Raw genomic sequence first — 14,111 nt, forward strand, 5'->3', positions numbered from 1 at the left:
CAATTTTAGGGCCATTATCGTAACCCCTCTATGTTTTTGCACTTTAGACCAACGTTGCCAGGGTACGTTTTTATATGAGACTGGGTTGCAATGTACTAGAAGAGACAGGCTTTATGCACACACATGTATGACACAGAGAGTGTCATACAATATATTATCTTAACGCGCATGCTTGTATGACATATTTCACAATCATCTTTCCCCAAGTTACTGTCTGAAATAACAATATTGTGTCTTTATGAACATGTACAAACACTTCTGGGGGTGATTCACTAAACAATTACCAAAAATACTCTCAGGAACCTGAGGAAACGACATATTACAGTGCCACAGAATACATGACTCTGTAACCTGATGGTAAAGTTCAGTGTATTAGTCAGTCACATCAAGACCTGACATGACTGCAGATTCCTTCAGTCCCCTGTTTGGACTGATATTGTGGGGTTATTTTGCCATGCCACACAGGAAGTTATTATATGTGGCTCACGGTTCTATTGAAAATTAATAAGCAAGCTCTGACAGTCTTACAATGGACTGATGTATCTTAAAAGACGGAAAGTGGTTGAAAAACCAGAACCACTGCTACCCAGTTTTTTTTTTAACCACAAGGTTTAAGAGATCAAAAAAGGGTAGCTTTGAAACAGTGAACTGCGCTACCTGTAGGACTTGGCATGAAGTGTATTAATCTGTTAATATTTTCAGTGTGTAGTTGTTGCTAACATCATCTGAGTCTGGCCTGAGGCGGTGGGCGCTGACTGTCTGACAGATATCAATCTTTCTTCACCTGCCTTCATCTGTCTTGTCCTCCAGCACCTAATGGAAAACAACTGCCACACTGGCACTCCTGCTGGAGACAAACACATCTGGTAGACACATGGTACATATGGCCATCAATCACAAACATTAAAAACAGTGATCAGTGCCATATTCTATGGACCTCAGGCTTGTGGGAAAAAAACATGAAAAAACTGTTTGTATCAAACAGCAACGCTTAATTGTTAGGACTTGTTTTTGCAGAAAATGGACAAAAAATTGTGTTGGTTTTATAGCTTTTGCTTAATGTTTGTGGGTACCACCATTCTTTTCCCTTTCCCATTTACTGTCCTGTTTCTGAGCCAAACTATTCCAGGAAAAGTTGTTTAAAACCATGTGGCCCAAAAATGCAGCTCCTCTGGCCATCTAGATGGGATTTCTTCTGGAAGCCTAAAGGGGTAAACTGAATGAGAAAGACATATACAAAGCACAAATATGTGAAAACACACTCCTAAATCTAAATTTGTAGAAGATGACAACCGTGGTCAGCCTAAAATGTTTACAAGAAATATGCTAGCACAGTTTAAGTATTAGGATTCTGGAGCGACATACTAGGTTTATGCCTTGAGAATGAATAACCACCACAAAATAAAGGGATCTAAATCCAAAATACCTGTACAAAACTAATGTTTTTATCAAGTACCAGTTAAACTTAGTATATTTTCTATACCTGCACAGTTGTCTGCACAGAATGGCTTACATCTTGTCCTTTATCCTTTTTCATGTCCAGTTCCATCCTGAATACAGAGCTGGCCTTCCTTGATGCCACCACCCCAGCAAACCACAGCAAAGAATGTTGCACTGGTTACTACTGACTAGTTAAAGATCTGTTGCACACACTGAAGGAAATTAGTCTTTTCAGGCATAACAGTCTGCTCTGTCCCTTCCTGAAGAGGGTGTCAGTGTTGTGAGTCCGGTCCATCCAATTTTTTTATTTTTATTGGTTATTATTATTGGTTTATTTGTATGAGTCCACCCTCTCCCTGGATGATACCTGGAACAGTATTCAACTCTGAGAATTACCCCACCCCTCTTACCAAGAACTCAAGCTGCTTTGAAATCTTCATTCCGTAGGCTGGAGTTTCTGGTTGCAATCTGGTTCCCAATCTATCCCGTCTATGTCTGTACTTGTCATCCACAAGGCAGGTGGATGTAAACATAAAAACCTCAGTGATGATCAACAAGCATGTGATGTAACGATCAAAGCTTTTCCTGGTTGTCTGCAATATGTAAAAACAGAGTAACAGAGTTGAGTGGACAGAAAATATGTAGTTACATATACAGTTTACATTTACATTACATTACAGTACAACTGCTGTCCATTCATTGGTCCCCTGATAGTAAGTAATGTCAATGAAAATATAGCTTTACAGGACCTTTCACTTTTCATGGGCACTAAAGCAAATCCAGTCACCCACTGGGTAGAAAGCAGGAAAACAGCCTGGAGATAAGGCTAACACCATAAGACAAACAAAAGACAATGCCTTGCACTTACATTCATACCTGTGCAAATAAGTAGTCTTCAACCCAGCTGACCTACAAGGGCACAGGACTGTGGGAGGAACTTGAGGGAGAGCCAGAGAACCCACTTTCCCTGCTGAGTAACTACTTGTTGGTTGATATTTCCCACTCAACTCAAAGTACCTGGCGCATAGTTTCATCTAATTATTATGTTCACCTTGTCTGTGTTGGCTTGGGACACATTCAATTTCTTTGGTACTCTATTAGTCCATCATCCTCCTCCGTCTCTGTCTCCATGGAGGCTGCAGTGAAACTGTTCAATGTTGCACCACATTCATGACACATGTAGGTATGATGACAGCACTGCAACTGACATGACTCAGATTGCCTCAGGGGCCTTCAGTGACGAAACAAGTCACATATCTATCATATGCTGTACCATTGTTTTTCCCATGTTCTCATTGAGATACATTCTGCATGGCAGTGAAGTGGAATATTTTCACAAAAGGGATACATTTATTCTGATTCAGCTATTTGTTTATTGCAGTGATACCTAAAATGTGCACAGCGGGTTTAAGTTCTAATAATCTATACAGGTATGTGTGTGCAAAATTGTTTTGTAGTTTAATGTTCAGGTGATCCAAGTTGATAATGTACTCCACTGTCACAACAAAACAGGCACAGTCCAAACAGAACAAAAGACATCCAAACAGAGTAAAGAAATGGTACACTGATTCCTACTGATAGAGGCATGGCTGGAAATGTTCTCACACCTCTATTGAAACCAGACAAAGAAGGTATAATATGTGGTGATGAAGTTTCAGAACGGGAACAAAAGAACAGGTCAGAGAAAACGAGGTGAGGGACAGAAAGTGAAAAGAGAAATGTGTGTGAACGGGTGTGAATAATCCGGTAAGGGCTGCAAACAGATATGCATTACTTATTACATTATTTATGTCTGTTTTATTTATATTCTCATGAGGAGCAAAATGCATTAAACAGGATGGGGGACATCCAAATTGGAGACATTTGGCATTGGGATATTTGGTTTAGATTTAGGATTATGTTCATTTTAAAAATTAGCAATTTAGTGTATTCAAGTGGATAGAGGCTGCATTAAGTGAGGGATATTAGAGTGTGGGTGCTTCTCCTTTATATCCATTAGGTATGTTTTTCTATATACGATTAATTTGTGTAATCTAAGGAAGGTGCTGAATGCACGCTTATGAAAACAGGTTTAAGGTTAAGATCAGGTCAGGCAATAATGAGGTTACACTGTAAATCTGTATTACCATAGTCAGTGTTCAGTGCTCTACATTGCATATAATTAAAATAAAAAAGACAAGATGCATATAAATCTCCAAATACAGATAACACATACTCTGATACAGGTAGCTGCATGGTCTCAGAACCTGTTCCTAAATCCCACAATTAAGAAAATACTATAATATCCTTTAAACATATTTCTAAATTCAAACTTGAAGATACAATATAAAATATAAAATTAAATAATTCATTATAAAATGATAGAAATCTGAAAAAAATGTGATAAATGAATCATATGTGGATAAGCTGTAGTTATGGATAGTGGATATGTGTTTTGGAGGCTGAAGTATCAGATTGCAGGTAAGTAATGAGGTCAGCGAAAGAGCTCACAGGTATAGCGATATAGAGTGTGCGTAAGAGAGAGCGAGCAAGGGGAAGAGGGAGGACCAGTGAGAAAACCAGAACATGAATCACACCGTGAAAAGCAGGGAGGCGTGGTACAGAGGGTGGGGCCGAGCTTCGGGCTTGGCACCAGCCCAGTCCAAGCCCATCTTAGCTCTATAAGAGGGACCTGGTCCGCCCAGCTTCACAGCCACTCAGGAAAGCTACCCACTGTGCCTGTCTTCTCACAGTCTAATCAGCCTCTAGCAAGAAAACATGGGCAGACATAAGGTGTATCTGGACAAACTGTCCCGGTTCTTCCAGATCCGTCACCTGCTGCTTCGTCAGGCCCTGGCAGAGTGTCTTGGCACCCTCATCCTTGTGGTGTAGGGTGTGTGCGCGCGTGTGTGTATGAATGGAACTTAAATCGCACCATCTCACGCTAAAACAGATGTTTAAAACCCAAAAATCTGCTATGCTTTAAATGAAAACACTAAAACGCTCATACTTTGAAATATGCCCTATGTTGATAATAATAGTTGACCTCTGTCCCCTCTCACAGTCTTTTCTTTTTTCTGAGTACCCTCACTATTCAATTTTCTATTTTCTTTTGATGTTGCAATATAATCAATGACTCTCAATATGACAGCATTTGTATTCTATCATGTTTGTATTGGCCCTGTTTGAAGGGTGATGAATGATTAGCAGTTCATTAGCAGCAGTGTAATTTGTAAGTCATACAGAGACTTCAAAGCGAGTAAAATGACACTCTTTGTATTGCAAATTGAGTTCAGAACAAACAGGTAAGTAACAGGTTGTGCATGCACTGTGTACAAAACCATATTAATGATTACACTGCAATATTTGCTTGGAGCTGGGATCCAGGATCCCGAAGCCACAAAACCTCATGACATCCTATTATCACTTTACATTGGGTTAGGTGTGTGAAGAAGAACATGTCAATGTCAAATAATAACTCAGTATCAAAGGGGATTAAACTTCAATTGTAACTACTTACATTAGCCACTTTGATGTTTCCTTGATGATCCTGTTTCAGGATGAAATGAACAACAGAAATTTGTTCGGGAGGAGAAAGAGAGTTCACTTCACTGAGACTCTGGGCTATTCACACTGACAAACATACAGCTGTAATAGGCTACTGTTTATTAAGAAGTATTATTTCCTATCCCACTCCTGGCAGAAAATTTGCACATAAGTTAAAAATAAGTTTTACAGTTAATACTTTAAATGCTACTACAACAACCAGCTTAGTGGGCAACCTAAAGGCTCCTTTAATGGTTTAACATTTAAAGTGCGGCTGTGCTGAGTTTAGTGTCTCATCTAATTAATCCTCCGTGATTAACAAAGCCAGTTATGAAGGCGTAGAAGCATGTTACCTTTAACTGAAGAGAGCATTTTATTCTCATACATAATCCAAGTCCATGGGAGAAAAAATTAAAAATCGTTTGTATTTCCCTCCAGCGAAGCCATTTGCATGAGCTTAGTCAGAATTTCAAGTAGCTCAGATATTAAGTACGAATAAGAAAACTGTATAAACACAGATATGCAGTGGAAAACTACTTATGCAAGGAGCCAAAGACTGAAAAAATAGTTGCTGTTAGTCATACGATTCAGCATGCATTGTGGCTACTGATGGTACAGAAAGGTGTGGTACAGGTGTTAAATAGGTGAAACATGTCGATGGCAGCACTGGGAGGGTCAGTGGCAGAACAATAGTTATCACATTACAGACATTTTTAACATAATTTTACTTCCTCTATCNNTGTTTACCACCTTCTCTCTCAATATGTAAGCCTGCCAATACAAGTTTCTGCTAGAGTGACAAACAAAGCAAACTGCTCATTAGTAATCAGCTAATATTGTAGGATGACTTGGAGAGATAGGTAAACTGCGCAAGGGTGTGTATGGGTGTGTGTGTGTTTTTGATTTTGTCATTCTTGGCATTGTGTCACTAGCTCCTGACAAGTTGTTACCAACATAAAACAGGATATTTCTGCATTCAGACATCTACACATATTGATTTACTTTTTGGCCACAGGCTGATGTCAGTGTAGCGGATTTGTCTGAGCACGCCAGCGCCTAAAGGGGCTTAGAAAATATGTCCTTAAAGGGCACCTATAGACAGATCATGTCTTTTGCCATCCCACAGTAACTGTTGTCTTAACCCCTCATTGCACTCTCTGCATTTTCCACTTCAAACCACTGGTTATACCTGGAGAGTAGCCGAGGGGGTTCTTCTGAGGCTCTTTAAAGATCACACAGGTAGTGATTTAGAGACTGGTTCCAGGCCAGCAGATTCTTTGCCTTGAGCTCCTAAACAATTGTCAAATGTGTGTTTCAGCAGGCAGACTGCTGTGGGCTTTTTTTTTAATAAGCTCCCCGACTGTGTTAAAAGCCGGGAGTAGCTGCATGGATGCATGACCAGCTGAATCAGCCACTTGAATGGTGGCTGAGGAAGTGGTGGGGCGCTGTTAACTAACTACAACAGTATGACAGCAACAAAGCAAGGTGCTGGAATTCTTCAACAGAGTGAACACACAGTCACTGGTGAATATGAGCACTTCAGAGTTAGGAATAATACTCACTCTTTCCAGAATTGAGTGCACGATTTAAATGAGACCTTTTCTGGGGGAACACGATCTAAGTAGGGAAGCTGGCACTCGCGAGCTAATGGCCCATCATTTGCAATCTGAAGCCTCTGACATTAAGAAAAACTCTGTAAAGTGCAAAGAGTTTTTGATTTCTATTGTCACATCACATGAGCCCATCATGGCATAACATCAGGGAGACAAAAAACAAAACAGCTAAGCACAATTCTAACATTGGGCTGATTTATATAGTATTTTTCCAGTAATGGCTGGCCTCACCAGGGGTGGAAAAGAGTTTAGACTGAGCCCAGCAATGATGAGCTCCCCTCAGGCGCCAGTCCCTCTGAGTGTGGTTCCCTTGAGCCAACCTCAACATCTGAGTCCTGTGGTCAGACTGAAAAGCATCCTCATCAGGGGGCTTAGAGAGCAGCAGCCTAAGCATGGACCACACATATTTCTTTTTCCCAACACATACAAAGAGGACATGGGGATATACACACACACATACACACATTGCATGTAGAATAAACAGTATGGCACCTGCTTGGCAGGACTGCTGCTACATCGAAAGACGACACATGCTGTTGACACATTCTTGTGACAGCATCAGTTACGTTTTTCCCCTCATTCAAAGTGTAAACTGAACTTCAGTTTTTTCCCGTCCCAGATAAATCCGTTCCGCAGTTAGCAGCAACCGTTCGCCCCAGTCAAGGTCAACACAGTTAACTTTTCTCTACATACGGTATACTGTACTCCTGTGTGCCATTATGAACACAATAGAGCTCATTTAATTCTGAGTAGAGCTCATTTAATGGACCTTTGTTTTACTGGTTTCACTGATTATGATCACATTGCCTCATTTCACCCCTTGGCTTGACCTTGAACAGCTGACAAAGCACTACATGTACAGCATTCATTCAGCATTCATGAGATACTTCATGTGGTTGGTGTGTGGTGCACAAAACTTCTTCTAAAGCCCTGATGTGCCAAGCGCACATCACATTTTTTGAATGCATTTTTTTTGTATGATAATGTGTTCTTATTACTGATATGTGTATATATATTATTGGAACCCAGTGTAAACTTGCTTTTCTATTCTGTCTCCAGATGTTTGGCTGTGGTGCTGTGGCCCAGCTAGTGTTGAGCGGTGGTTCCCATGGCATGTTCCTAACTGTCAACTTTGCCTTCGGCTTCGCTGCCACCTTAGGCATCCTGGTCTGTGGCCAAGTATCAGGTAAACAAAGTCTTTTATTGAAAATTACATTGGGGTTTTAAATCTTTGAGTGACTCGGTTGGTCTTATGATGGATGCAGGGGAGTAAACACTTTCTGTGCATTATATTTAAGAACTCAATTGACACGCCTTGCACCTCATACTGATAAATGCGGAGTTTCAGTCTGTATCTAGGTAATGTTATTGCACAATATGTTCATTCATGGTCTATAATATGTACTGACATACTGTTGCCATGTGCATTTGCAGGTGGCCATCTGAACCCTGCAGTGACCTTTGCCCTGTGCCTGCTTGGAAGAGAGCGCTGGAGAAAGTTCCCCACGTACTTCCTCTTTCAGACAATCGGTGCTTTTTTTGGTGCTGCAATCATTTTTGGCATGTACTATGGTAAGGGATGATTTAAAGTAATGATGTTGTTACAACCATACATGAAGTGCATTATTTAAGCAACCAGTCTAATGAAAAAATTTGTTTAATGCTATATTCTGTGTGTTTGAATCGCTTTAGATGCCCTGTGGGACTTCCCTGGAAGTTTCAATGTGACTGGACCTGGTGCCACAGCTGGCATCTTTGCTACCTACCCTGGAAACCATCTCACCATTGTCAATGGCTTCTTTGATCAGGTACTTTTTTGAAATGTGTTATGAGCTATCATACACTCAATTTAGAAATACAGATGGTACAACTCAGGTGTAAAACTTATGACTTCTTACATGTACCTCTCTCCAACACAGATAATTGGCACAGCAGCACTGATAGTTTGTATTCTGGCTATTGTGGATCCATACAACAACCCCATCCCCCAAGGGCTGGAGGCCTTTACTGTGGGATTTGTGGTTCTGGTCATTGGATTGTCTATGGGCTTTAACTCTGGTTATGCTGTGAATCCTGCCAGAGACCTTGGACCACGTATTTTCACAGCTATGGCTGGGTGGGGTAGTGAGGTTTTCACGTAAGTGCACAGATTTAAAGCATTTTCCTCATTAATTGTTCATCTTTATGTGATCTCTCCTTAATAATACTCTCACAGTGCTCACCACCTATTAACCCTCATTTCCTGGGGACAAAATAAAAACAAATTTTGTATAATTGTATGACTCTTTTTTTGGACACCCCTCAGGGTCAGAAATGGCTGGTTCCTGGTGCCAGTTTTAGCCCCATTCCTTGGCACCATCATCGGTGTGATGATCTACCAGTTAATGGTTGGCTTCCATGTGGAGGGAGAAGTACGCGACCGTAAGAGCACAGAGGAGGAGAATGTCCGACTCAGAAATGTCACCAGCAACGACAACTCCAAAGAACTTACCAAAGAAATGCACTGAGTGTGTTACAGACATTCAGCTGCACACTTGAACACATGCACATTCTGTAAATACTGACATACACCAGCATTTTTTCTTCCAGCCACAACTGGTTTTTCCAAACCATCCTTACAGCTGTTGTGATATCTCCCAAGATAGCTGCATGTTTGTGAAAACTCTCTTTCCATTATTATGTGATTGTATTATATTGTAGAGGAATGATTGTGTAGAGGGGAGAAACACAACTTCAAAACACAGAATTACATTAATTCTTTTAATGAAAATAATAAACATTTGGATCTTATTGTCTGTAACACTCACAGTTTAAACAGTATTGTATCCTTTATACTAATGTAGTTTTATATATAGTTTTACAAAATTATATACAGTAGATAAATTGAGACGAATGTATGTCTTTCCTAACTATTTCCTGTGCATTTTGTCCAGAACCTTTCACTGTAAATATTTGAATTCAGGGAGATTGTCAGGAAATTGAGAAATAAAAATGTAAAACTTCAAACCTAAAAGACCAGAAAATATCTGTCAGGGAGCATCTTGGGAAGAATGTTGCATTTTAAGTACAGTATGTGAATGATGCTATCTGTGTAGACTAGATCAAAATCAGCTCTGTTGTTTGGAGCTGACAAGTGGTGGTGAAGCTAAATCCTTCCCACAACATTCTTCACTTTACCACTGCCATCTAAAGCAGCTATATTAAAGCGGCTGTCTTTTTATATACACTCTTTGCCCTTTAAAAGTCCTAACCAGATATTCTTAAACAAGCAGACAATTGTTGTGATACCAGCTAGCAAACTAGATCATTTACCCTTTGTATGAACTAAATCTTATCCCGCTCTAAAATATTAAATGTGTGTTAACGAATGACAATTATCTCCTTCTATGTACAGCACCACATTAAACTGTTAATCTGTCTTAAAATTGTTCATGTATGCTTGTTGATGTGTTTGTATGTAGGTTGAGGGGAAACGCTTTTGTACTGAGACCATAAAGTTCTGTTTTTTATCATTGCATGAATGTGGATTATGTTACCCTCTTGTTACTGTTCATTCTTGTCTTCCACAAATGCTTCTCATTTCTCCGAGGGAGGGGTGGGGCGGTTGAATTGTATTCTATACAGCAGAATACAATTGGACGTACTAGTGAGTTACACCTCTCTGAAAGCAAGTGTTCAAAGCTGTTTGCACTGTTCGTGGTAGGACAACATTGGGTCAGATGGGGTTGGATAAGCAAGATGTGTGCTAATTTCAATACCTAAAAAAAAACATGGGTCATTACATATCCAGAGTCAATTTACATGAGTTACTAGAAAATAGAAAAATAAATAAGGTAGGAACTTTGAGCCATTATTGAACATCAAGTTATGGAGACAAAGTGTGAAAAATACACATACCAGCCCACATAACACAACATATATATATATATAATATAAATTCCAGATCATATCAAGGTCAGGAAAGTGGGGATACACTGATCGTGACATTCTGTGGCTGATATTGATACTGATGTTTAAAATAACAATTTCGGTGTTCAAGCAACCATGTAACCAGGGCAATGCGAAACAACAGATAAACTTTGGCCACTGACATCATTGAGCGCTATCACACTTGCCAATAGGCCGCTATCAGTCAAATATCAGCCAATACTAATGTTTGGATGATAAATCATGCATCCCTACAGAAAATAGATAAAATAGTTCTGAAAACAGCTTCAGAAAATATTCCAGAATCTGTTGTATATTTTTATCATTCTTGACAGTTAAGAGTGTACCAGCAGTGACCGAACTTAAGAGCCAAGCAGGAAACAAGACTACACAGTGATCTCTACATTCACTCAACTGTGGTCTTTAATAATGATTTTATGTTCCCAAAAGGAGACCTGCTCCATCATTATGCAGTGCACAGCAGTATTTTACACTGCTATTTCAAGGCTACACTTTATTTCCAAGCATACCTCAGTATCCACAGACCAGAACTGGGCCAACGTCCTTCAGTGCATAAATCAAATCAGCTCTGGTCCGCCATGCCAAGGGTTCACTTTGATAGAAACTCTTGCCTACTTACCATTTATTAAGAAAATATGGAGACATGTAAACATACTTGCTCTTTATCCAGCTTAATACGCCTACTTGATGTTGAATTTTCACACAGAGGATTTCATGAGCATCACAGAAAGGGAAAATGTTTGGCAGACTTTGGATTCCGGCAGGACCAACAGGTCTTAGCAGGTCTCCTTGCATGTGTGAAAGAGATTAAAGGCTGGACTACCTGCAAAACACTCACACGGCATTGTTGTCAAAACAGACAGGTTTATTCAGTGGTGGAAGAAGTATGCAAATTCTTTACTTAATAAAATGATCAATAGCACACTGTGAAAACACTCCACTGCAACTGAAAGTCCTGCAGCAAAAGCCTTATTGAAGTAAAAGTATGTAAGTATTCTTAGCCAAGTAAAAGCACAGTGCAGTAAAATGGTCCCTGTCAGCATGTGATGATTTTGGATTAATCTTACTGCTGGATTCAGCTGTATGTTGCAAAAAACTTTATAGTTGTCTTTTAATCTGTGGCATAAACAAAGGTCGCAGTTAAAGAAATTTGTGATTTCACAGGGGAAATTCATGCTATAGCGATTTTGTTGCTGAGGTATTGGTAGGTTTAGTTTTAAACTTTGAATAAAGTCAGTAAACTCCTTCCCCCCTTCCAGTCTTAATGCTAAGCTAAGCTATATGCATGCTGACTCTCGCTCCATGATGCACAAAAATAAGTTGTATAAATCTCATGCAAATTGTAGCGACACAGTAAAACAGCACATTTCCCCACATGTCAATTTATTCCTTTAACATTTGAAAGCCAGCAGCGGAGTAGCATTACATTCATGATGATGTAAGCTATCAGAGAATCAAAGCCAGGTCGTACGTGTCAGCATGTTGGAGCATCTTTGAACACACCAGCAGCAAGAGTATTCAAAACAGCTTCTCCTCATGAAATAAAAGTTAACCATCGTAATGAAATAAACAGGACCTAACGGTGCCCTGGATTTAAGGAAATTCTTCCAAAAAAAAATGAGATATGCTTTGGAAGCTTGTTAGTATTAATGTAAGGTATACACAATCTGTAGTCAATGGACTAAAACGTGCCAAACCGTCAGTATAATTATTTAAAGAGCTGATCCAAGCAGCACTCACCAACCTTATGGCTGTGGACATATGTTTTCTATTTTGAGCTGCCTTTGCTAGGTACAGTATGCTGCCTGAGGCTCCAATGGAATTCTAACGTTAGATCAGGTTTGATGTATCATGGCTCTGTAAGATATTGTTTCAGCAAATTTTTTGCCCTTTGTATTCTGTATATTTTGAAGTCTGTAGGATTCACTTGGCACCAATTGTAGCAGCTAGTCTTTGCCACATTTATTGAACTTTATCTAACTGCATAAACTGGCATGTGCACATATTGATTATTTCTACTGCATAGATCTTAATAGTGGATAAATCCAAATATATCAAATCCAATGTGGTAAAAACCACGTGTAACTAGCCACAAAAGAACACAAAAGATAATGCTGCTTGTTTCAGCAGGTCCACAGCTTCACAGGAAAAACAAACACATGAAAGCTTATATTAATCACATGAAGTAAGAAGCATACCTGGATCCTACAAAAGCTTGTTGTAAAAAAATACTCCTTCCCAAAACAGAACGCTTTCCTGCTAAAACTGTATTATACCGTCAATATAGCACCTCACATACCAAGTAAATTTCCTTCTCACAGGATCTGATACTGAGTATACCTGTAAAATCCCACTGTATCCCTTAAGCCATGTTTCTTATGCCAGAGTCTCATCAAAGAACTTGCACCTGGCTAGATTTCAGCATTATATAACCAATCTGACAGGGAAAACAACATGATAGATATGTGGGGCACACTGGGCATTCTTCACTCTTATATTGCAAAGAAAGAAAGATTCTGTATAAGAGGTGAATTACCCTGGTAGGTTCAAACAACTTTCACCCAACGTTTTACAGAGCAATAAAATGTATCTCACACAGCTATATGGTATGTCTGGTTCAGACTGCAACACTAATGGCTTTGTTATACATAGTATAAAACACCTGAGAGAAGAATTAGTACCATGTGCAGACCATGTGTAATACAGCAGTATCTACTGCTGCAGTGAATCCAAATAAGCAACAAGTTCAATACAACAACTTTGAGGTGATTCCTATCCAATTACAATAAATTGTGGTGGTGAATGAACCCCTCCAAATCACATGACATTTATGTCATCTGAACTGTGCAATGCAGAATCAAATACATTTTCCTGGATTCTTTGGCCCAACAATTATCTATCCAAAGTACTTTTTCACCTTCCCTTTCATCAACTTTAATCCAATCTTTCACAAATGTAGTAACTGGTCCCAATTATTTGACAGTTTTGAAAGTGCCATCATGGTTGAATGCATTGTGCAAACGCGGCCAAAGCAAGATTGGACAGGCATGTCTCAACTCCAAGCATTCCTGCAAAATGTGATTGCATTTCATTCTTCCATATGTGGAAAGGAGATATGCATTCTCCAACTGCTTTTAGGTATAATTGTTTTTGTATCATTTTTGTATCTAAAAATGCATGCATTCCAAACTTCCAAAATAAGCTTTTTCACAACTAAATACCATTTTCAGCAAGGAAAAGAAGTGCAGCAACCATGGCTTCTGGGTTAAGTGTGTGTCAGAGTACTGGCTAAAATTGCTAATATTCAAATAACACATCTCCAACAGAAATGTTTATGTTGCAACTCTTAGTGGCTGCATGTATTTTTTATTTTTCAAATGTAATTATTGTGACTTCTACAATGACAAACAAACAGTGCTGTTTTTAAAATACAGATTTCATTTCATTTATCTTGTGAGTGTCAATCGATGACTGCGGTGAAGACCGATTTAATAAAAACATTGTTGAATTAAATTCAAGAGTGGCCACTGTGCCTTGCTGAGAAGGAAATGGAGGCTGCTCATAAATCTAGGGTCCTTAGAACAC

General features: G+C 39.3%; 1 protein-coding gene across 1 annotated transcript; it reads left to right on the forward strand.

The window, feature by feature from the left end:
- Window positions 1–4,118: 4,118 nt before the first annotated feature.
- Window positions 4,119–10,090, forward strand: LOC118326261 (aquaporin-3-like). The gene is made up of 6 exons (XM_035659227.1): window positions 4,119–4,305; window positions 7,638–7,764; window positions 8,013–8,150; window positions 8,271–8,386; window positions 8,498–8,715; window positions 8,884–10,090. Exons 1-6 carry the CDS (start codon window positions 4,198–4,200, stop codon window positions 9,083–9,085), a joined length of 909 nt encoding a protein of 302 aa, XP_035515120.1. The 5' UTR covers window positions 4,119–4,197; the 3' UTR covers window positions 9,086–10,090.
- The last annotated feature ends 4,021 nt before the right edge of the window (window positions 10,091–14,111 follow it).

Source organism: Morone saxatilis, unplaced genomic scaffold (genome assembly GCF_004916995.1).
Source record: "Morone saxatilis isolate NCDOM2014 unplaced genomic scaffold, NCSU_SB_2.0 Contig16, whole genome shotgun sequence".
Taxonomy (NCBI): Eukaryota; Metazoa; Chordata; class Actinopteri; family Moronidae; genus Morone; species Morone saxatilis.

What these genes read in the sequence shown, in the direction of transcription:
- LOC118326261 (XM_035659227.1), top strand. Translation starts at nt 4,198, where the DNA reads ATGGGCAGACATAAGGTGTATCTGGACAAACTGTCCCGGTTCTTCCAG. An exon ending in TTGGCACCCTCATCCTTGTG is followed by an intron (nt 4,306 to 7,637) that starts GTGTAGGGTGTG and finishes TTCTGTCTCCAG; the next exon opens with ATGTTTGGCTGTGGTGCTGT. An exon ending in GGTCTGTGGCCAAGTATCAG is followed by an intron (nt 7,765 to 8,012) that starts GTAAACAAAGTC and finishes GTGCATTTGCAG; the next exon opens with GTGGCCATCTGAACCCTGCA.